Source organism: Gopherus flavomarginatus, chromosome 5 (assembly GCF_025201925.1).
Source record: "Gopherus flavomarginatus isolate rGopFla2 chromosome 5, rGopFla2.mat.asm, whole genome shotgun sequence".
Lineage (NCBI taxonomy): Eukaryota > Metazoa > Chordata > Testudines > Testudinidae > Gopherus > Gopherus flavomarginatus.
Genome location: NC_066621.1, coordinates 126,786,254 through 126,808,277, shown reverse-complemented (window position 1 = coordinate 126,808,277; position 22,024 = coordinate 126,786,254). Strand labels below are relative to the sequence as shown.

The window sequence follows — 22,024 nt, the reverse complement described above, 5'->3', positions numbered from 1 at the left end:
TGTATCCGAGCATGTTATGATTTAACAGAGATAACTGCCCAGCACTGGAGGCACACTCTACAAGAGTACAGACCTTCTCAGCAGCATTCTTGGCCCAGGTCTCGATCCAGGAGATCTGCAGGGTGGCGAGATGGATCATCAGTCCCCACCTTTTACTTCTCACTATGCCATTACCGAGCATGCTGGGGACGATGCAGCATTCAGCAGAGCAGTGGTTCAATCAGCTAATCTGTGAACTCCGACCTCACCTCCAGGGAACAGCTTGGGAGTCACCGTCTTGAAATCGATGTGAGCAAGCACTCAAAGAAGAAAAAACTCTTCCCTACCTCTCATAACAGTTGTTCTTCGAAATGTGTTGCTCATGTCCATTCCAAGACCCACCCTCTACCCCTCTTTTGGAGTGAACCGACAAGAAGGAACTGAAGAGGCAATGGGTTGGCAGGGCTTTTTATGGGGTGCCATGAAGGTGCAACTCCAGGGGGAATCGCTAGGGGAAAAACCTTCCAGCAACTGTGCATGCAGCGTGCACACGCCTACTTGGAATGGACATGAGCAACGCATCTTGAAGGACAACAGTTATGAGAGGTAAGTAACCATTTTTTGATGTGAAAATAGGGAAACACTTTGGGAAGGAAAAGAAAAATTACTTACTATCGTAACTGTGATTCTCTGAGCTTTCCCATAGAAAAGAGCACCCTATTAGGAGATGCATGACTCCTGCTCATGAGCTTGGAATTATCTAAAAATCAGTTCCATTAAGGCTGCTTCTCCCTCCCTCCCTCCCTCCCTCTCTTGCTCAGAGTTTTGATGTTATAAAAGGTGGAGGGGCCCCAATCACTATTCAGCTCCTTCTACTAATTCAGGAATCTCTTTAGAGGCTCCAAAGAACTCTAGAAGATAGATTCATAGATTCTAGGACTGGAAGGGAGCTTGAGAGGTCATCGAGTCCAGTCCCCTGCCCTCATGGCAGGACCAGATACTGTCTAGACCATCCCAGATAGACATTTATCTAACCTAGTCTTAAATATCTCCAGAGATGGAGATTCCACCTCTCTAGGCAATTTGTTTCAGTGTTAGGAACTTTTTCCTGTTGTCCAACCTAAACCTCCCTTGCTGTAGTTTAAGCCCATTGCTTCTTGTTCTATCTTTAGAGGCTAAGGTGAACAAGTTTTCGCCCTCCTCCTTATGACACCCTTTTAGATACCTGAAAACTGCTATCATATCCCCTCTGTCTTCTCTTTTCCAAACTAAACAAACCCAGTTATTTCAGCCTTCCTTCATAGGTCATGTTCTCAAAACCTTTAATCATTTTTGTTGCTCTTCTCTGGACCCTCTCCAATTTCTCCACACCTTTCTTGAAATGCAGTGCCCAGAACTGGACATAATACTCCAATTGAGGCCTAACCAGCGCAGAGTAGAGCGGAAGAATGACTTCTCGTGTCTTGCTCACAATACGCCTGTTAATGCATCCCAGAATCATGTTTGCTTTTTTTGCAACAGCATCACACTGTTGACTCATATTTAGCTTGTGGTCCACTGTAACCCCTAGATCCCTTTCTGCCATCTCTAGACTGTCTCTTCCCATTCTGTATGTGTGAAACTGATTGTTCCTTCCTAAGTGGAGCACTTCGCATTTGTCTTTGTTAAACTTCATCCTGTTTACCTCAGACCATTTCTCCAATTTGTCCAGATCATTTTGAATTATGACCCTATCCTCCAAAGCAGATGCAATCCTTCCCAGTTTGGTATCATCTGCAAATTTAATAAGCATACCTTCTATGCCAATGTTTAAGTTGTTGATGAAGATACTGAACAAAGCCGGTCCTAAAACAGACCCCTGAGGAACCCCACTTGTTATACTTTCCAGCAGGATTGGGAACCATTAATAACTACTCTCTACGTACAGTTATCCAGCCAGTTATGCACCCACCTTATAGTAGCCCCATCTAAGTTGTATTTGCCTAGTTTATTGATAAGAATATCATGCGAGACCATATCAAATACCTTACTAAAGTCTAGGTATACCACATCCACTGCTTCTCCCTTATCCACAAGACTCGTTATCCTATCAAAGAAAGCTATCAGATTAATTTGACATGATTTGTTCTTTACAAATCCATGCTGGCTATTCCCTGTCACCTTACCACCTTCCAAGTGTTTGCAGATGATTTCCGTAATTACTTGCCCCATTATCTTCCCTGGCACAGAAGTATGGTTCCACATGGGCAATCATCTGAGAGTAGTTATAGTATGTAACTGTTTTTTCTTTGTGAATTGCTCATATGGATCCCTACTCTTGGGAAATTATCAAGATATAAAAACCTTAAGGAAGGTGAGTGTAACATAGTGCTTTGGGTGTACATGCATGTTCCCATGCCTGGTTTCAAGACTGACCTGCAGCAGAATCAAGTTAACAAGGGTAACCTGGTGACAGCACAGAGATGGAAGAAGCACATTCTGACAGAGAAGAGACTCAGGGTCAAAGAAAAGGTATAGGAAAGGTCTCTCTGCATAACTGAGACAAGAGACACTTGCCAGGGAGCAAGAGAAGAAGCCTCATCAGGAAAAGAGCTGAATTTGAGAAGGACCCATACAGTCTGGGGAAGAGGTCTGGAAGATATGATTTGACATTGAACTGTTATGTCATAATAATCAATTAGACCCCAAAAAGGGGATGTTACTTGGAGCATGAGTTCATATACATTTATTGATGAGACCAAGAAGGGGGAAACTGAGGCAACAGATACATCACCGGGCAAGGCAGGCTGATCCTAGCAGTGTGGGTTTGAAGTGTATTAGTTAAAGATGATGACAAGATTGTTCTCTCAATTTGGGCATGACATCTCAAAACCAAGTTGAAGGAATGATGATGAAAAAATAGAGTTCCAGCAAAAGCCTTGGGTATTTTAGTGATGGATACTGTGCAAAGACATATCATAGAAGCTGCCTTAGACTTAGCTGAGTGTCTTCTGATATCTCCATGTGGCTGAGTATCTGTCATGTCACAACAGCGTTGTATACCTAATCTGATTCATCTGGACAGCCTGTAAACCAAGATGGGTTGAACCCTGGTCTTGTTACGTGCTTCAAAAGTCAGGGGAATTTGCAGATAATTTTGGCTTATATATATATATATAATAATGTAAGGCCTTCTGGACATCTCAAATTTGGATCCTTATCTCCCTAGAGGTGTATAAGAACAGGGGAGGGCAAAAACACACAGGATTCTGTCCCAATTGAAATGGAAATCAAAGATCACTTTACACAGGAAGTTGGAGTGAAGATACAGGATCACCTTATTCTTTTTGAACACAGTGAAGGGAGCATCAACCCTGTATCTTACTAAATAAGGGATCATGATGTGGCTATAATCAATTCCATCTTCACAGACAAATGGCATACAGAACAGTTTAACAAGGTTCAAACAGCACTTTATGAAAACAAGATTCAGATACTGTGGTACTTCTGGTTCATGTGCCAGAGAAAATACGTGGAATTTTTTTTCAGAAATGTGTTACTGTATGATGAGCAGATTGCCAACCCACAAACAGTGTAGAAATCTGAGGTGGCTGACAGCTTGACTTGGGCTCCCAGCAGTCCAGAAGCCAAACTGTCAGCCTAGGGAGAATTTTAATCTGGATGGAGAATCTTGCCCCAATCCTGAGACAAGAAATCTAGTAGACTGGGAAACAGGACTTGTAGTTTCAAGTTCCAGAGGATTAGAGAACCAAAACTTCCAGGCTTGGGCCAGGATTATCCACAGCATTTTGCTTTCATCCCATCTGACTTTCTTAATTAACTTCTGGATCAACGGAATCAGAGGAAAATCTTAAAGGAACTCCTGATTCCAGTCCAAGAGAAGAGTGCCTGTCAATGATGCTGGGTCATGTCTGCTCCTGGAGTATATCCAGATGTATTTGGCACACTAGTGATAGAGATCTAGCTGTGACTTGCCCCTCTAACAGAACAAATAATGAAACATTGAGTCTGTTGATTGGAAACTCTGCTCAAGAACTTTTAGAAATTGAATTGGGAGAGGGGAGCTGAAATGTTCACATTGTAAAGAAACAATGCAAAAACAGATATTCTGAAAACCAGAACCTTGCTGACCTGGGAGGAGAGGGAAAATGGAAATGAGTTGAATGGATTTTTTAAAACATTATTTTCCTTTAGCAGGTTAATAACCCTATTTGCTTTGCTTTGTGCTTTCTTCTCATTTAAGCAAATTCTAAATTACTTCTGTTTCATCTGCAAGAAACGATAACTGAGCTAGCATCTTTGCCAAACAGCTTGAACATTCTTATAACAAAAGCAAGTCAGAGCAAAAAGATTATAGTTGCTATCCAGAGTGGAAAATGTGCATATTCACAGTGCAGTTCTGATTACTAATGATAAAGGCTGTTAACATGTCTGAATATAGGAATATGCATTTTATATAGCTGTATGATTTTTCTCAATAATGAATACATGAAACAGACCCCTACAACCAATCAGCATGTTGAGGATAACTAGGAACCATTGCTGTACAGTTCATCATTAACTGTACCACATGCCTGCAATTTGGTGAGCTGAGACAATTGCATTCCAGTATAATCTAATATATTTTGCCGTGTACATTTGTACAAGTGTTGCATCTGCTTTTATTAGTGACTTGAATCTATCCTGTCTCCTTATTTAGAGAAATTACCAGTTTCAAGTCATTTTTTAGATTGAATTATTCGGATGCTGTACTCATCAACTCTGTTAAATGCTTATCATTCATCAGAGGTCCTCACTTCTCTCGATACCCACATACACACACATTTCCTCTTCTTGCTTATATTGGGAGTTATTTTTATTGGATCACATCCACCCTCCACTGATTGTGCAGAACTTTAATTTAAGTCAGTGGCAGTTTTGTGCAAAAATCAGTGGTTGTGATGAATAAACCCCTTATTATAGACACAATTTCTCTTCTGCTCTTTTTAAAAAAGCACTTTAAAAAGTTGATTTTCTTTCTTCCCTTTAAATATTTTGCTGAGAGCCAACCTTATATAAGTAATCATTCTCTTTTTCTTGTCTGCTGCTGAAAAGAGGTTCCAGGTAATGCTTTTATTTTGCTAAGCTGTCTAGTCCATATCTTACCATCACCTCTCATTACCATTAAAAATCCATATGTTATTTTGGATTCTCATAGGATGCTGTACTTTACCTAGCAACCTTCAAAATACCATTATGCTGCTTATCAGTTCTTAAATTACATAGATAGAATCAGTTATAGTTCTATTCCATATATTGTACATTATATTTAGGGATGTATTTACCAATAATATTGTCTACATGATCACAAAATTTGTGAACATTTTAAAAATACTGAATTAGTGTGAAATAAGAGGAGGTAGGAGTGGAGTTCAGTCTAGTTCTTAGTGGACAGCTATATGTTATTAAAAAAAACAAAACACCACAACTTGCACTCCTTTAGCATTTTTTGGAAGTCTCAGTAGAGAGAGCAAGGAAAAAATGGTCACAGAGACTGAGTTTGCCATGACAATCTAGCACTCTTTATAAGTATTGAAGCCACTGTTTAACCATTATTAAAATCAAAATCTTAAATACTAGGTAACTAACAGTTCTGTACTTGTGCACACAAAATTGGCACTTATCTCTACGCATACAAGACTTAGTATGAGTGCCCAGTCTGACTGCTTATTGTCAGCGGGCAAGATTTTCAAAAGTACCTAAGGAAGCTGTTAACTTTTAATGGAAATTAGACACTTAAATTGCTTAGTTGGTTTTGAAAATCCCAACCAAAATAAATGTAAACAAACAAATTGTCTTCAATCTCTTCAAGTTCATAAACTATTTCGAGCTCATTTTTTCATGGGTGAGATTCAACCTGTACTGAGAGCCAGCACCACTGAAGTCCTTCAACATAGGCGGTAGTTATGCCATGTGGTATCCTTCAGCACAAGGGTGAATTTCTTCATCTGTCCATACAGCTGCAATTTATTCTCTGAAAAATGTGATTAGAATATCTACATTTTAACACAGAAATAAAGATATCACCATTGGCATTTCAGCCTCATTTTCCACTAAACTCAAAGATAAAAGACTTGTTGGCATCTTACACTAGTAGAGAAGGGAGATAGATAAAGAAATGCACATCAGAAAAGAGCATACTTAGATCTGTTAATAGCTTTAAAACAAAACCTAGGGAGAGACTTATTGTAACATTGTACCGAACTATATATGCATACCATCATCAATGATGTTGAAATCACATCAAGTGGGATGAAATGAGATTAATTGTTCTTAAACTATGTATAGTATAAATAGATTTATTTCATTTCTACTGTCTTTTAACAAAGAATACTAAAATATAGATGTCTAGTAACACTGACTACATTTTCATGCATAAAACAAATTACCTATGTGAACGGGTCTATTCCCCTTTAATACAGGGACTTAACTCCTATATTAACTCCCTTACGTGTGTTCAAAGAGAAAATTAATCTAAAAGCTTCCCATGCCTCTTCCACTTTTTGTATGCACAATTTTTGAGCATGCATCCATATTCCTCATGCAAATGCATGTCCGCTATATATTGCATGTGCTAATAGTGACCCAACTGCATACCAAATGAAAAATCAGCCTGCAAAAACTGGGTTTTTTGAGATTTGCATCCTTAAGACAGTGTTTTGAAAATGTACTCCCATGTTCTGTACCATGCCTGGCATATGCCTGCTTCTGAATGCCGAGATTGTTATCCTGAAACATATTTGAATGAAAAATATGTACATATACCCTTACTCTTATCTTGCACTCAGTTTCAACTGCTGTGAAAAAATACAGTGCATTTAGAGGGGGGAATTTTAATTTTGTTTTGTTTTTAGATTGGTTTACAATTATATTGTTTGGATATCCTGAAAGACAGACAGTTAAGCACAAACTAATCAAATTTAATTGTATTCTTGAGACCAAAAGTCATTTATTTTGCATACTTTATGCTATCATATAGTAGCATACAAATTCAAATAAGCCAATCGGTTGCTTGGCTAAGGAGTTATATATTGTACTTAAATACTAGATGGTGTTCTGAAATTGTTTTATAATAGAAAACTGTCATACATTTCTCTCTTCTCCCATTTTACAACAGTGGATTAAGGGACAGATAACATTTTATGATGCCACCTACTGGAAGGAGGCAAAAAGTTCTGAAACCCCACACGTAACTACATAAGCTTGAGCCAGAGCTTTCTCCCTTTAATTTTCTTTGTCTTCTGTACTGGGAAACATAGAGGCTTCAACTCTGCACTCTTGCTGTCTCCTTTCTTCTTCCCTTTTCCTCTCGTTCTTTCTTTCTCTGTCTTTCAGGGACACAAAAGAAGAAAGGAGAAAAGGAAGGGAAAGAAACTTGAATGTTTTTCTTCAAATCCAAGGGAGGGTAGAAGGCAGGGGACCAGGATCTGTGGCTCATCACTCCCTGGGAGCGGGGTGATCTCAACAGGGGTTGGCAATTCAACCAGACATTGTAAATATCAGATTTACAAGGGTGGACAGAGAGTACAGACTTTCCTTCCTCAATCTCTAAGAGGCTCCCTTGATTGAAGCACCCATGTGCCTAGCATGCTGCATCCCTGCCTTACTGGTATCAGCACTCTGCCTCAGCTTTCAGCTCTGCTCCACAGCTTATGCAGTTCATCATCAGCTTCTCTGCCTCCACAAGGCCCAGGGACTCTTGTACCTGAGGTCTTCAAGCCAATCCCACTTCTGGTAAGTCCTGCTTTGGCAGGTATTTCTTCTGCCTCTCCTCCCTTGTTGGACCCTCCTACTGCTTTCCTTCTCCCTGTGCTTCCCATCCCCAGGATTTTCCTCCTTCACCTGTTGTTCCTGCAGGAATTTCTGCTGCTCCAACTTCAGCCCCCTTAGCCCTCCTTGGAGCCTTTCCCTGTCCATCTGGCACTCCCTCAGCCCCAGATAGTTCTGACATCTCCTTTGTTCCCTGTGCAAACAGCACAATTCTCTCCTCTCAGGGGTCTGATGCCAGGGGGCTGGCTTGTTCTCCATACTGGAGACCAGATTCTCTAGCGGCCTGCCTGCTCCTTGAGCTGTTCTTTTTAGCAGCATGTCCAGCTGTTCAGCAGCTCTCCAGTTCAGGTTCTCCAGCTCAGGCTCTCCAGTGTCCATTTCCTGAGGCTTCTCCACCTATCCTGACCCTGGTAAGCCACACTCTGACAGATTCATATCTTTCATATTCTACTTCTCAGTTAAAGCCTTGGTAGAAATTTGTGCTGGCTGTAACTCCAGGTTATTCCCTGTATTTGGTGTAAGTATTGAGCTGGTGACTGGAGGATCCAGCCCCCTGGGTTTCATATCATTGCACTCAGGGATTCAAACCCCAGATCATGCTCTTTCAGCATGAGACTGAAACTGACTGCTTCACAATTTACAGTATGTGGGTCTTTCTGTTGAGAGGTAAAACCAAGACCCTGGCTGCTTATAAAAAGTGTTTGTTGAGCACTCCCCGTCCTAATCCTTCAGCTCTGCAGTCTCTGTCTCCCCTTACCAGGCTGTAAGTGCAAAAACGAGAACTTTGTCTCTCCATCTTCGGGGAGGCGTTTATCTCCTCTCCCTTGTTTCCTAGTAGCAGGTTTTCCTTCCATTTTTCTGCTCTTGCCCAGGGAGCCTATGCAATTCATAGTTTCAATAGAAACTTGGTCTTTCTCTCCGTCTCTGGCTGGGATTCATCTCTGCTCTCTCACTGATTTTCTTTGAATGCACGCTTTTTCTCACAGGTGCTCTGAATGGCCTGGCTGTCACATCATTGCTCTCAGTTTCTGTATCTGTGGTCTCCCTTACTGCACCACACATCAGAACCCCTTACCTGTTGCCTTTCAGTCTTTGCTAATTGTGTGTTGCACCAGCCTCAGAAAGAATAGACTCTACAGCCACACTCTCCTACTGGGTCCCTTCTGCACAGGCAGTATCTCTTCCTGTAAGACTACCTGTCCCTGCCCTCGTTGTTGCTAACTTGAGTCCAGTTTAGAAGCACCATGATCCCTCTGCACAATGCTTAGCAGCTTGTCATGAGAAATATAACCCTGAGGTCTGATCCTACAAGGTTGTTACTGCACAGAGGGAATAGACATAATTCCCTTGAGAGGGACCTCATATTTGAACCAGCTTCTTGCGCAGAATCACCAAAATCCTTCATTTCTAGGCTGCTGGGGACCTTCAATGTGTATTTTCCACAGTCAGAATGTGCAATATATATCTTGGGAGAATACTTGAACTTGTGCCTCGGTAATGAGGTTCCAGTTGTCATAATCTTGTTGTTCCTAAGTTCTCCTCCTTAGTACTAAGTAGGACAAGTATAGAGCATTGTACAGCTGCCTGCTTTTATCTGTGGCATATCCTTTTGTAGTTATGGGGAAGTTCATATGATAATTTGTGCTTTCTGAGGTTCTTAGAGAAGCTGGTAATGTTAATGAGTTAGGATACACAACACAACTGTGAAGTAGGGACATCTTTCTTCCACCGAGAGAGGGAGGCTGAGGCACTGAAAGGTAATGCGACTCCAGGATCTCTTTTGTAATGGAACTATCTGTCCCTCCAGAGGAATTTTGGCGAGGAATTGTGCTCCTGGTTCTTTCTGATGCACAAAAACTACAAAGAGCTCTGGTGCTTCCTTGTTTTATGTTAAATAACAGCAGAGATTCTGTATGGAAACTTCCAGGTCAGTTCACTTTTCCCAAGTGACCATCTCTGCTTGATCGTGGTTCAGAGCCCATATCTGCATGTTCATATCTTTCCAGCTCATTGGAGTCTTCTACTTTTCACCCTCGGAAACAGTCACCTCCTGTGTTTAGCACCCTGCCATTTGTACTTTCTTCAGCTTCCAGATCTTGCTGGTACTGGATGCCAAGTTCACTGGGACAAATCCCACCTGACCTCTTTCCAGTAATTTGTTCTTCTGGGTGTAGTCCTAAATAGCTATCTGTGGAAGGCTGTCATGCAGTTCTTATTCAGAGCCTTATCTGTGGAAGGCTCTCATGTCCTATTAAAGGCTTCAGTCCTTACTGAGCATGCTGTTGCCAATCAGCATACCTCCCACAGCATCTCCCCTTCCCCAATCAGGAGCATCCTTGGGTTACTGGCTTGCTTTGTAGCCTGTGTGGACTTAGTTCTGTAGATGTGACTGAATCTTTGGCCTTGGCCCATGTGGCACTCTTTCTTCCCTGTGTTGATTCATCCTTCTTTGAATTAGTGATTTTCTCCATCTGTCCTTTCTTTCCTCCATCCATCCCCTGCCTCTTTAGCACCATTGATATGTGTCTCTGGGATTGGGATGGTGCATCTGGGCAATCCATCAGCCCATGATCCTGGTCTAGGGGGTATTGTGGGTGGAGTAGAAGGCTCCCAGAACGCTGGGTCTCCTGCCTTACTCTCCTAATTTGGTGGCTTTCAGTCCTGATTTCCCACATCTTTGTCTGCTGTAACAATCAAACAGCAGTGGCTTCTGCCAACTGCTAGGGAGGTGCTTGCAATACAGCCCCTAGTTTTGGAAGTGATGCTTCTGAGAACCCTTCGTCTGTCCTTGAGACCACTATATCTGGAGAACCATGACAGCAGCCTTCCAGGCAGACTTAATTACAAACTCTTCTAGGAAAATGGAACCTTGTGCCCCTGGACTTGGATGCCATTTTCCAGAGTAAAGAGTGCCTCACCTTGGACTGGTTTATCTTGATGTCTCTCAGTCATTTCTGATTCAGCTCTCTTATCCCAGTCCCTCACCAGAGTTAAAGTGGTGTATTGAGATGCTGCTTCCTCTGCTACTCAAGGTACTGAGGAAAGCCAGGCAGAATGAAACAGTTGTAATCCTTGACCTGTCCCTTCAACTCTGTGCTCTGTACCACATCCACCTTAGACTGACTGCATTTAAGTTGAAGGGAACCACTTCTGAAAAGAAGGTTTCTCTGCTGACATGATACTGTCTGGAGTGTGGAAAAGGCTTTTTCTTACTCTTAGGTCTGGAAAGGTGTCCTGGTCTGGTCTGACATCAGAGGGCTGTCCTGTTTCCTACTTTTCTTGGTCCAGGATCTTTGGGATTTTTTTCTGTTGGTACTCAAGTAAGGTCTCAAACCAGTGATTAATCCTTCCTTTGTTCCCAAGGTGAAGAAAAATCAGCTGTTCTTCCTCTTGCTCCCTCCAAATCCAATATTGCACCCCACCACCTATGAGAAGAAGTTTCATTTGTTGAACATTTTAAAAAAAAAAGTTCTCATTCTCATGAGTTTAGAAAGCCAAAACAATTGCTACTCTGTTTTGAGGGTTGTAACAACGGCAGGGCTGTATCTGAAGTCACTTTTGTTGGGTAGGTCCAAACCTGCATTCTCACAGAGTATGCCCAGGCTGGCAGCCTTGTCCTGAGTTTGTCAGATGACATTTGGCAAGAGAAGTCTTCAGTTCTTGGTCAGTGATAGCTGAAGCAGTCATTTCCCAAGTGTATGATGTGGCAACATGGTTATCTCTATTCCTTTTTATGTCACTATTAGCTAGGCCTCTCTGCTTCTCAGATGGTCTCTTTTGGACAAAGGGTCCTGCTAGCAGAACAGGCCTCGCTTCCTGGGTTTATTATTTACTACATCTGTGTCGTTCTATCCACTGTTGTAGGATTGGCGAAGACAGACATATGACAACAGAAAATTACTTAGCAGTAATTCTGTTTATCGGAGTCTCCTGTTCTCTCTCCCTACATCCCTCCATCCTCTGCTCTGGTGCTTGTTGATCATCTCTGTCACTGGTTTATATACTGTGTCCTTTTCTATGGCTGTGGACATTTTTTTAACTGGAGGGAGCATTTTCTGGCTAAAGCTGTGTAGTCAGGTATGGGGTTTCAAAACTCTTTGCATCCCTGCTTCCAGTAGGTGGCACTATAATCCGTCTATCCTTTAATCCAACATCATAGGATGGTAGCCAAGGTTACTACAACTAACAAAATTGCTGGTAAGTAGTCTTCTAATATACAGCACTCTGACATCATTCATACTTATCCTTTTTAAAAGGAGAAAGGTACTTTTATTCTGATGATAGAATAGTCAGCCATATTCATTTTATCTAAGCAAACAGGAAAGTAGATTAATGATAATTTGTTTATAATGCATCTTTAAGGTGTGATATTGAAATGAATGAATGTATATGTAATCTGTAATTACTACTAAATATCTGTATAAGTGCCAAGAAGGTTATGGAGATATCAAAGGAAATATAGTACCTTAATTATAATCCCAGTGAATAATCTTCAGATAGTAAAATCTTGATTAAGTACTCTCAGTATCATTTACCATATTGATTTTAAGATAACAGTTCTTTCCATTCATATAGTGAATACAGTTCTTATCCCTGAAATAATATGGTATTGTGCAATCAAACTTGTTTTCAATTTACTTTTTAATCATCTCTCTTCTTCAGGGACTCTTGATCACATAAAGTTAAGAATTGAGAGTAAAGCTGGATAACATTTTACTATCTCACTTCAGAGATTTTTAGGACTAGAAGTTATTAAATATAAACTAATGTTTTTCAAACATGTACAGCCAGTAAATCTGAAATGGATAATATTGTAGAGGTCAGTGTAGCCATTTCCAGAATAATAATGTAGTTTGCTATTTACAACTGAAAACTAAGGCTGTTCTATATAAAAAAGAAGGCATTGACACGTGATCTTAGTTTTAGATTAAAAGAGTTGTATAGGTTGTCTGATTTTTTTCAGTAGATATAATTGGAGCCAGGCTGTTTGGAAGCAGCTGACTAAACCACTAAGGGTGGGATTTGTGTTCCTATAAAACTTAGATGCTTTTGAAAATCCCACCCTAAATTACTGTATTTTTCTGACAGGAACGTAGTGGCAATATAATTTGTATCTATTACAATGTAATATTTCCAGTGGTTTTATTTATTTTTTATATTTTAAATATATTTACATCTTGCTTGATTTATATGTTTCCATAATATTCCAATAAACAAGTAATATAATCCGTTATACATCCTATTGATGAGACACATGTTTGGGGTTTGGTCAAGGGCATAGTTCTGAAGAGTCTAATGTGGACATGGAGAGACATCCGTTTTCCATGCAAGATACTGATTGCTTATGTGCCTAACCGGAAGTTGTACACCTATGAAAAAAGTGTAGAACAAAAGTGATAAAAAGATGTTTTTCCTCACAATAAAACATTGATTTATCCCTGAAAAAGCATAAATGTGTTAAAGGATGTCTCTTATTTTGTGAAGATGAATTATATCCCATAGCTAGCATGTGTAAAATGGGTAAAAATTGCATGAGTTTCCTGGGACTTTTGTGGTTTAATTGGATAGTAAAATAAAAATACAGCAGTCTTGTGTAATATGCTTTATCATGATTAGTGATTATATTATTGTATTAGTGTTGTAAATATATAGGGTACTTTACAAATATCAGGGGAAAATGTTCATTATCAGAGAGCTTGCCATGTACAAAACAGTAAGACAACATCAACAGAATTTTTTAAAATAATACTACAGAGAAAGACTCAACATGAATTAAAGAAAAACCAAAATATGGGGGAGAAGGCAAGAGAAGAGTCAAATTTGACAGCAATCTTCCAAGCCTGGGAAAGTAAAGTATGGGTATCATCACCAGTAGAGAAGGGAGGACATGGAAAGGGGTTAGGAAAGTTGGGAAGTTTAGTCTGAACATATTAAATACAAGAGCGGGAGGAGATGCAAGAATGGTAAGAGGGTTGGAGGTTAGGGATAGATAGGTAGACTTGGGAGCTATTAGTATAGAGGTAAGCTGAAACTAGGGAACGAGACAAAGGTTTTGAAAATTTTATAGAAAAGCAAGGAACTGCCAACAAAAACCTCATGGACTGATGGCTCCTTGTGTCTAAGAGGTGATTGAGTGGGGAGAGTGACCCAGCCTGCCTCTCTCTTTATCCCTGCACTCAGAAATTGGGAGGCTCCTGCTCCATACCATGGCCACAGAGAGAGGCATAGGACACTGGGGCCACATTGCTAGGTCAAAGGGGGTGTGGTCAACAATTGTTCCTCTCCCTCCTCTGTCCCCACCATCAGCTCACAGTAGCATGAGATTCTAATGCTGCTAGTGCCTTTAGGGAAGAAAAAATACTGTATTATGAGTTTCTGAGAATAAAAATTGTAATAGCTTTCCAGCCACCAACCTTCCCAGCAAAGTTGAAGATACATATTTGCATTCCTTAATCTTTTTCTATCTTTCACTTGAAAAACAACCTGGCAGAAAAACTAGTATGTTCCATGCCCCAACCAATGGGCACCTTTTGTGTTCTGTATCCTAGGTAGGATTGCTGCCTGAAAAATACTCAAATTACAAGTTTCCTGCCAGTCATGTTCTGGGGGCATTGTCTCCAAGAGTTATGATCTGTTGTAGCTTTTCCTTTTCAAAGACAAGGAATGATGGATAACTAACTGTCTTACAAACTCAGCTGAGTTAAATAATTTAGACTTCACAAAGACTTCTTAAATCCCCAATTTTGAATGAATACTACTTTTTCTGATAGTTTCGTGTAAAAGATTTTTTTAACAACTGAACATTTTATCTAGAATCAGCTCCTGTTGCTCTTGCAAATTTGTTAGCAATACTTATATTTTGTTGACCACATTTATGTATTTCTTTTCCTGATATATTGTTAAATAGATGTATAATTGTCCTTTGTGACTGAAATCATATATGTTGTCTACATTATATAAATATTACAAATATTTTAAAAGATAAGCGAACAAATTTTGATCAAATTATTTTCCTAGTGAAGTGATGAAAGCCCATTGCTTGAGACAACTTAAAACTAGACTAACCAGAATACTAGAATGTATACTGTAAGGATATAAAAGCAAACATGCATTTGCAAGGAGATGGGCTGGATGTTAATAGGTCTTTTCTAACTTTAATGTATATTTATTCAATTAAGAACTGACTTGAACTGTGGCAGAGGTGCCCAGGGCTCAGCAGAGACTTTTACAGTTGTAGGAAGAGATGTGGGTATCTAGAGTCTGTTAAAGGAATATAGGAAAGGGGGTGGGGAGATAACTGGGGTCTATTTGGAGTTGTGGGAAAGGGTGGGACAACCTTAAATGAGTTTAGATTGTTCAGGCAAGCCTCTAAACTTTTGTATGTCATCCAACAATAAATAATACATTGAAAGGGAAGAACGTGGAGAAAAAATATGCTGTTAGAAGTTAAAAATGTTTAGTTCATTTTTACTGGAGAATAAGACTTTGAATTGACCTAATAGATACTTTTAGAATTGTCAAAAACTTTTCAAGTTGATCAGTATAAACTGTGAAACTTCTACAATCAGAAACAGCTATTCTTTACACAGTGGTCTTTTTACTTTATGACAATTCAAGCAACGTAGTGATTTAGCAGTTTCCCCTATCCAGATAAAAGATTAGACTATACTCTTCTAGTATGGAATGGGTCACAGACAGCCTTTTCTTATTCACAGTTCTCTATTTCAGACCACCAGTTAGTAGGGCACTGCCACAGCCTGAAAAACTTCAGACAAATAACGTTGGCAAAAAAAAGAGACCAATAGAGGTAAGGAAAACCACAGACATGTTTTTTTTCCTATTTTAACATTCCCTTAATTTCTTAATTTTTTTACTATTTTGTCCAAAATATTGATTTGCTTATCAATAAAGTAAACTATATGGTAAAGTTAGTATAAAGAGAGAAATAGTTAATAGTGTGTATGTTTACAGCAGCAAATTTCCTTTTTTGGGAAGGGATCCTTTAGGATCTTTTATCTTTCATTTTTCTTTTGATCCCTGAAAGGTCCAATGTCACCCCACCCCACAAATGTGTCTGAGCCACAGCTTTCTTCAGAGTCTATCAGTTACAGAAACAGCACATTCAGCCTATGTGGTATGGAGTCCCTCTTGGGTGAGTGTAGGGTATCAGGATAATGTCACACTTGGCCAGAACTCTGATTTTTCCATGTGGCCATGCATTGTATTACCAGTAGGTTACTAAACCAGCTAAACAAATTACCTTTAATTCTGAAGTTTGTTCAGAGGAATGCAGTAAATTTCTCTCTTCCCTTTACGCATGAAATACCCTCCCTGAACTCATCTGTAAATTCACCTGAACTCTTCACTACCGTCTTCTCCTTTAAAACTCAAATTCAAAATAAACCTCTTCTGAAGCTTGTAAGTAATCGGCCAATTAATGATGCTTTTAGGGTTAGGTGGGATTAGACCCTAATCCTGCAGTTAGATCTTATTGTAGGATTTGGGGCTTTAATTAGTATTTTCTCTCTCTTTCTCCCCTCCCAGTGCATATGAGGGTTGTTTTTTTTTCATTCTATGCTTGACTGTACCCTATCCCTTCACTTTTTCATATGTGACCTGTCTGCTTAAATTGTACGTGCTTTAAATTTGGGAGTGTGTCTTCATCTGTGTCATTGTCTTGCATAGTGGAACCCTGATCATCATTAGGCATCTGAATGCTATTGTAATATAAATATTAAATAATATTCTCACCCTGTTAGAAATATAGATTATTAATTAATGTTCAAGAAAATATTTGGCATAGTATGTAGTATTTTGCCATGACGCTTTGGGAATTTTTAGGAACCATCTCAGCAGTCCAATTCCCCTAGTCCTCCAAGCTGAACATCAGGTAGACTATGGGAATATGAAACTGGTGAAGAATACTGTTCATACTAGTGTCCTAGCATCTTGTATACCAAGAGTTACGTTCTTGTTGCCGGATTAGACTGTGTATACTATCTTTTGTGAAAAATTTGTTTGCATTAACATCCATCAAAAGATATAGCATGAGATGTGGGGGAGATATGATATACTGGTGTAATAGACCACAGACTAGTGTCAGATGTTTTTGGCCATCGTCAAAAAATCATTTTTCCTTTGAATATAGGCCATTACAGATGTTTAAAAAATAAAGCACTAGGAAAGCTTTATTCATAAAGAAGTTTTAAAGTATTTAATAGACTTAAATCTGTTTTCTTAGGATCTAGTATTGGAGCTGGTATTTGGGTACCGAGGCAAGGACTGCAGGAACAATGTTCACTATCTGAATGATGGTGCTGATATAATTTATCATACTGCATCTGTTGGGATTCTGTATAACGTGGCAACAGGTAGGAAAAACTACTTAGGATAATTTCTCTGCTCATGTGTACAGGCAACACCCATCTGATAACTAGTATACTTAAAATCTTAGTGCTGTCTGGAAAAATTACAAAATAATGATTTATGGAAGAAAATCTAGCTAAAAGTGCCATCAAAGAGTGTGTGATCTGTATTATTCGTGCTATGTAGTCAAAAGAGATCTGCATAAATCCCTGTGAGGACAATATTTGGAAGGAGGTGTAAGAATCCAGTTATTTCAATACTAATATTCTTAACTCAGTAGTACTCCCCCTGCATGTGCCAGCATCCAGTGTGTTCAAAAAGTAATTGTCTTCATATTCTCAGCTGACAGCAATATACTGCTAAAGAATCTGTAATTTAGGAGGCATTGCAATTTTGTCATTGTAATGCTGTGAGACATATCACATATCACAGTGTCCTGTTGAGCCTTCCAGGTTGTGGTTGCCATCTTAGATTCCCTCCTGTGAAGAGGGAAGAGGTGTACTGCTACTGTTCAAATTTTCCCAAGTTTTAATTTTAATACACTATTTTGAGTTAGGTCTGTGGTCAAAGTCAAAACTAAAATTAAAGTCTCGACATTTCTGTTCCAGCTGCAGGAACTAGCATGGAGCAAGTTTTGATAATTGCACGAGACCTAAAATGTTTCATTTTAGTTTTGAATTTAATACATTTAAAATTTCAGCGTTGCTGCAAGCAGTTTTCTCTTAAAGTAATCCAAAATGACAGCTACTTGGAATGTGTACAGAATGTGCCTTAGACACACATGGATATATAATAAAATGTACAGGGAAAACTTCTGTGGGACCTTTGAATTCATCACATGTTTATAAAGTGAAGACAATATAGAAATGAATTTGCTGTGATTTTTGTTGACTGTTGTTAAATATGACATGAGCAAGTGAATGCATTTGAGTGGCCACATTACTTAGTTATGCAGATCATCCAAAATACTTGCCAATAAAACCTTTGAACCACGTAACAGCTCCATGTTTTCCATATATGTTACAGAAAAACTGTTTTAGAAATGTTTGAAAGAGGTTTTAAAAACATTATTGGGACTGTTTTTATGTCTTCATTTGTTAAACTAGCAACTCACATCTCAGTCCTCCCATACCATGTATGTTAGTTCACCAACTACCCCCAATATTACTATTAAATGGTAGACTTAGACTTTCAAAGGGCTTATTATTCCCTATCATCATCTGCGTTTTGAAAATATAGGCAATTTGCCTGGTGGTTTGAATTTGGGAAGCACTACTCTTAGGTCAGTTGTTTACCAGAAGTGTTACAATATCCTAACAAAACATGCATCTTATATCTTTTGCTTATTATAAGAAAAGCTCCACTTCTTCTCTGCAAATGCATGGCCAGTATATCCACCATCTCCAGGGTTGTCCCTTAATAGAGATAGAAGTCTGTGGCCCAGTTCTTTCTGGCCACCAATGCTGTAACCCTACCCACAGTGGCCTCCTTGGAATCCCTGGGATGTTGCTCAGTCCAGAATGAGGTCACGTATTCCTCCAGTAGCCTCTCTTTCTGAACCTCCGTCACTATAGCCACAGACAGTAGTTGCTCCAGAATTGCTTGTTCAGCCTGCACCATTGTTACAGGTGCCACGGGAGATTCCATGGGCTCTGCTTCCTCCTTCTTCTTCATTGCCAGACAACTCTGTGGTACCAGATTCTTCCTCCCTTGTACCTGAGGATTTTAAATCATTCAGCCTTGGATATTCAGGCCAAGCTTGCTTAGGAGAACATCCATAAATTGATGGATTTATCCAATCCTCAGCTCCAGGGAGAGTGACTCTCTCCATAAATGAAGCAATCTTGGAACCGGCAGAGATCCTAACACCCAGATTCCTTACACCCACAATGAAATATGCAAATAAAAGATACCACATGCTATTTAGAAAAACTGAACAAGCACAAGTCCATGGGGCCAGATGCGCTGCATCCGAGGGTGCTAAAGGAGTTGGTGGATGTGACTGCAGAGCCATTGGCCATTATCTTTGAAAACTCATGGCGATCGGGGGAGGTCCCGGATGCCTGGAAAAAGGCTAATGTAGTGCCCATCTTTAAAAAAGGGAAGAAAGAGGATCCAGGGAACTACAGGCCAGTCAGCCTCACCTCAGTCCCTGGAAAAATCATGAAGCAGGTCCTCAAGGAATCAATTCTGAAACACTTAGAAGAGAGAAAAGTGATCAGGAACAGTCAGCATGGATTCACCAAGGGCAAGTTATGCCTGACTAACCTAATTGCCTTCTCTGAGGAGATAACTGTGTCTATGGATGAGGGGAAAGCAGTGAATGTGTTATTCCTTGACTTTAGCAAAGCTTTTGATACAGTCTCCCACAGTATTCTTGCCAGTAAGTTAAAGTAGTATGGATGGATGAATGGACTATAAGGTAGATAGAAAGCTGGCTAGATCGTCGGGCTCAGTGGGTAGTGATCAACGGCTCCATGTCTAGTTGGCAGCTGGTTTCAAGCGGAGTGCCCCAGTGGTCGGTCCTGGGGCCGGTTTTGTTCAATATCTTCATTAATTATCTGGAGGATGGCGTGGACTGCACTCTCAGCAAGTTTGCAGATGACACTAAACTGAGAGGAGTGGTAGATATGCTAGAGGGTAGGGATAGGATACAGAGGGACCTAGACAAATTAGAGGATTGGGCCAAAAGAAACGTGATGAGGTTCAACAAGGAGAAGTGCAGAGTCCTGCACTTAGGATAGAAAAATCTCATTCACTGTACAGACTAGAGACCAAATGGCTAGGAAGCAGTTCTGCAGAAAAGGACCTAGGGGTTACAGTGGACGAGAAGCTGGATATGAGTCAGTGTGCCCTTGTTGCCAAAAAGGCTAACGACATTTTGGGCTGTATAGGTAGGGGCATTGCCAGCAGATCGAGGGATGTGATCATTCCCCTATATTTGACATTGGTGAGGCCTCCTCTGGAGTACTGTGTCCAGTTTTGGGCCCCACACTACAAGAAGGATGTGGAAAAATTGGAAAGAGTCCAGCGGAAGGCAACAAAAATGATTAGGGGGCTGGAGCACATGACATATAAGGAGAGGCTGAGAGAACTGAGATTGTTTAGTCTGCAGAAGAGAAGAATGAGGGGGGATTTGATAGCTGCGTTCAACTACCTGAAAGGGGGTTCCAAAGAGGATGGAGCTAGACTGTTCTCAGTGGTAGCAGATGACAGAACAAAGAGTAATGGTCTCAGGTTGCAGTGGGGGAGGTTTAGGTTGGATATTAGGAAAAACTTTTTCACTAGGAGGGTGGTGAAGCACTGGAATGAGTCACCTAGGGAGGTGGTGGAATCTCCTTCCTTATAGGTTTTTAAGGTTAGGCTTGACAAAGCCCTGGCTGAGATGATTTAGTTGGGAATTGGTCCTGCTTTGAGCAGGGGGTTGGACTAGATGACCTCCTGAGGTCCCTTCCAACCCTAGTCTTCTATGATTCTGTGATTGAGAATTTAGGGCTTGTGGTCAGAACAGGAGACTTTCTGTCATATCAGCATTTGCTGGGCACAGGTCTTTGAACAGAAGCTCATTTAAGATGACTGAACAGTTTTATAAATAATATATTTTGACAAAGGACACAGAAAATATATTAGCATGTGTATTCATTTGATAAGGTAAATTTTCCATGGCAACCTATCTTTTGGTGCACTGATGGTTTGTTTTCAGCAATGCATTATTTACTCAGGTGTATATTTTTAAATGTTTTTTTATGTTTATGGTAAGTATTTTAATCTAAAGCATGGGATGTTTTCAAAAGTATTTATTAAAGTGAGACATACTACAATTATTTACTGCTTTTCATCTTCAAAATACATTATCAATACGAACTAATCATCAAACAGCAAGCCTGTGGGGTGAGGAAGGAAGTATTAATGGTCCATATCAATAGCGGATGTAACGGCAATGAAGTCTGTGCAAATATACCAGGGACAAATTTGATCCATTCTCACAATACTCCTAATTAGAAAGCTGAGGGAGAGAGGTTAAGGGACTTGTCCAATATCACTGAGAAATATATATCAAATCCAGATTTAGAGTTTAGTGATTCATGGCTCCAAGCACTGTATGTAAAATATAATGTCATCATAAAGCCATTCTCTATTAAATATTAGAACATTTTTTTCAAATTTAATTGTTGCCATATATGCATAAATGTTTTAACAAACATTGTATTAATTTTTTGTATTTTTATTTTAGGCTCTCAATCTTTTTACCAGGAACATAATGATGATATTCTGTGCCTCACTGTAAATCAGCACCCCAAGTTTACCAACCTTGTGGCAACTGGCCAAGTAGGTATGTTTGTATTTTTTTAAAATGAAATTAACATATAAGCATGATGTTAGGGTCATTTGAGTTCATGAATAAAACATAAAGATTATTTGATTATGCTGTCTCCGTTTCAATGAGTGTTACTCAGTTACCTGTCCTCTTTATTTTTTTCTGGAGAGTAATTTAATACAATTAAACAAAAATTATTGAGAGGCTTAGAAAGCCAAAATTTTGTTATCAGAAAGTAATTTTGGAAATTTTGAGCCCCATTTAAATTCGTCTGTACTTTCATTTAATCTCCTGACTTGTTCTGGCACATCATCATCATAAACAGTCTTTCCAATCAACTCAACAGTAGTCTGTTAATGAAAGGAAGACAAATGAAGATTTAAATAAACAACAGTCTTCATTTTTATCTTAAATGGAAAAAATAGTTGTGAATTTGCATAATATTATCCCATGATACAGGTTTACAGTATCTACAACTACAGTGCTCATAATAAATGGTTTTAACCTTCCAAACAGAGCCAAAGCAGTAATGAGTGTTTCCCTATAGATCAG

At 39.6% G+C, this 22,024-nt stretch overlaps 1 protein-coding gene across 4 annotated transcripts in view; it reads left to right on the top strand.

Moving 5' to 3' along the window:
* The window catches only part of EML5 (EMAP like 5), a 301,390-nt gene that overhangs the window by 243,838 nt on the left and 35,528 nt on the right, over window positions 1–22,024 (top strand). The window contains exons 29-33 of one of the 4 annotated variants that reach the window (XM_050953200.1): window positions 5,074–5,082; window positions 11,948–11,985; window positions 15,504–15,595; window positions 17,030–17,159; window positions 21,389–21,487. In XM_050953200.1, coding sequence (XP_050809157.1) covers window positions 5,074–5,082; window positions 11,948–11,985; window positions 15,504–15,595; window positions 17,030–17,159; window positions 21,389–21,487 — 368 coding nt within the window. Of the gene's footprint in view, window positions 1–5,073; window positions 5,083–11,947; window positions 11,986–15,503; window positions 15,597–17,029; window positions 17,160–21,388; window positions 21,488–22,024 lie in introns of those variants that run through there. The other 3 variants (XM_050953201.1, XR_007774428.1, XM_050953199.1) reach the window with 3 other exon arrangements.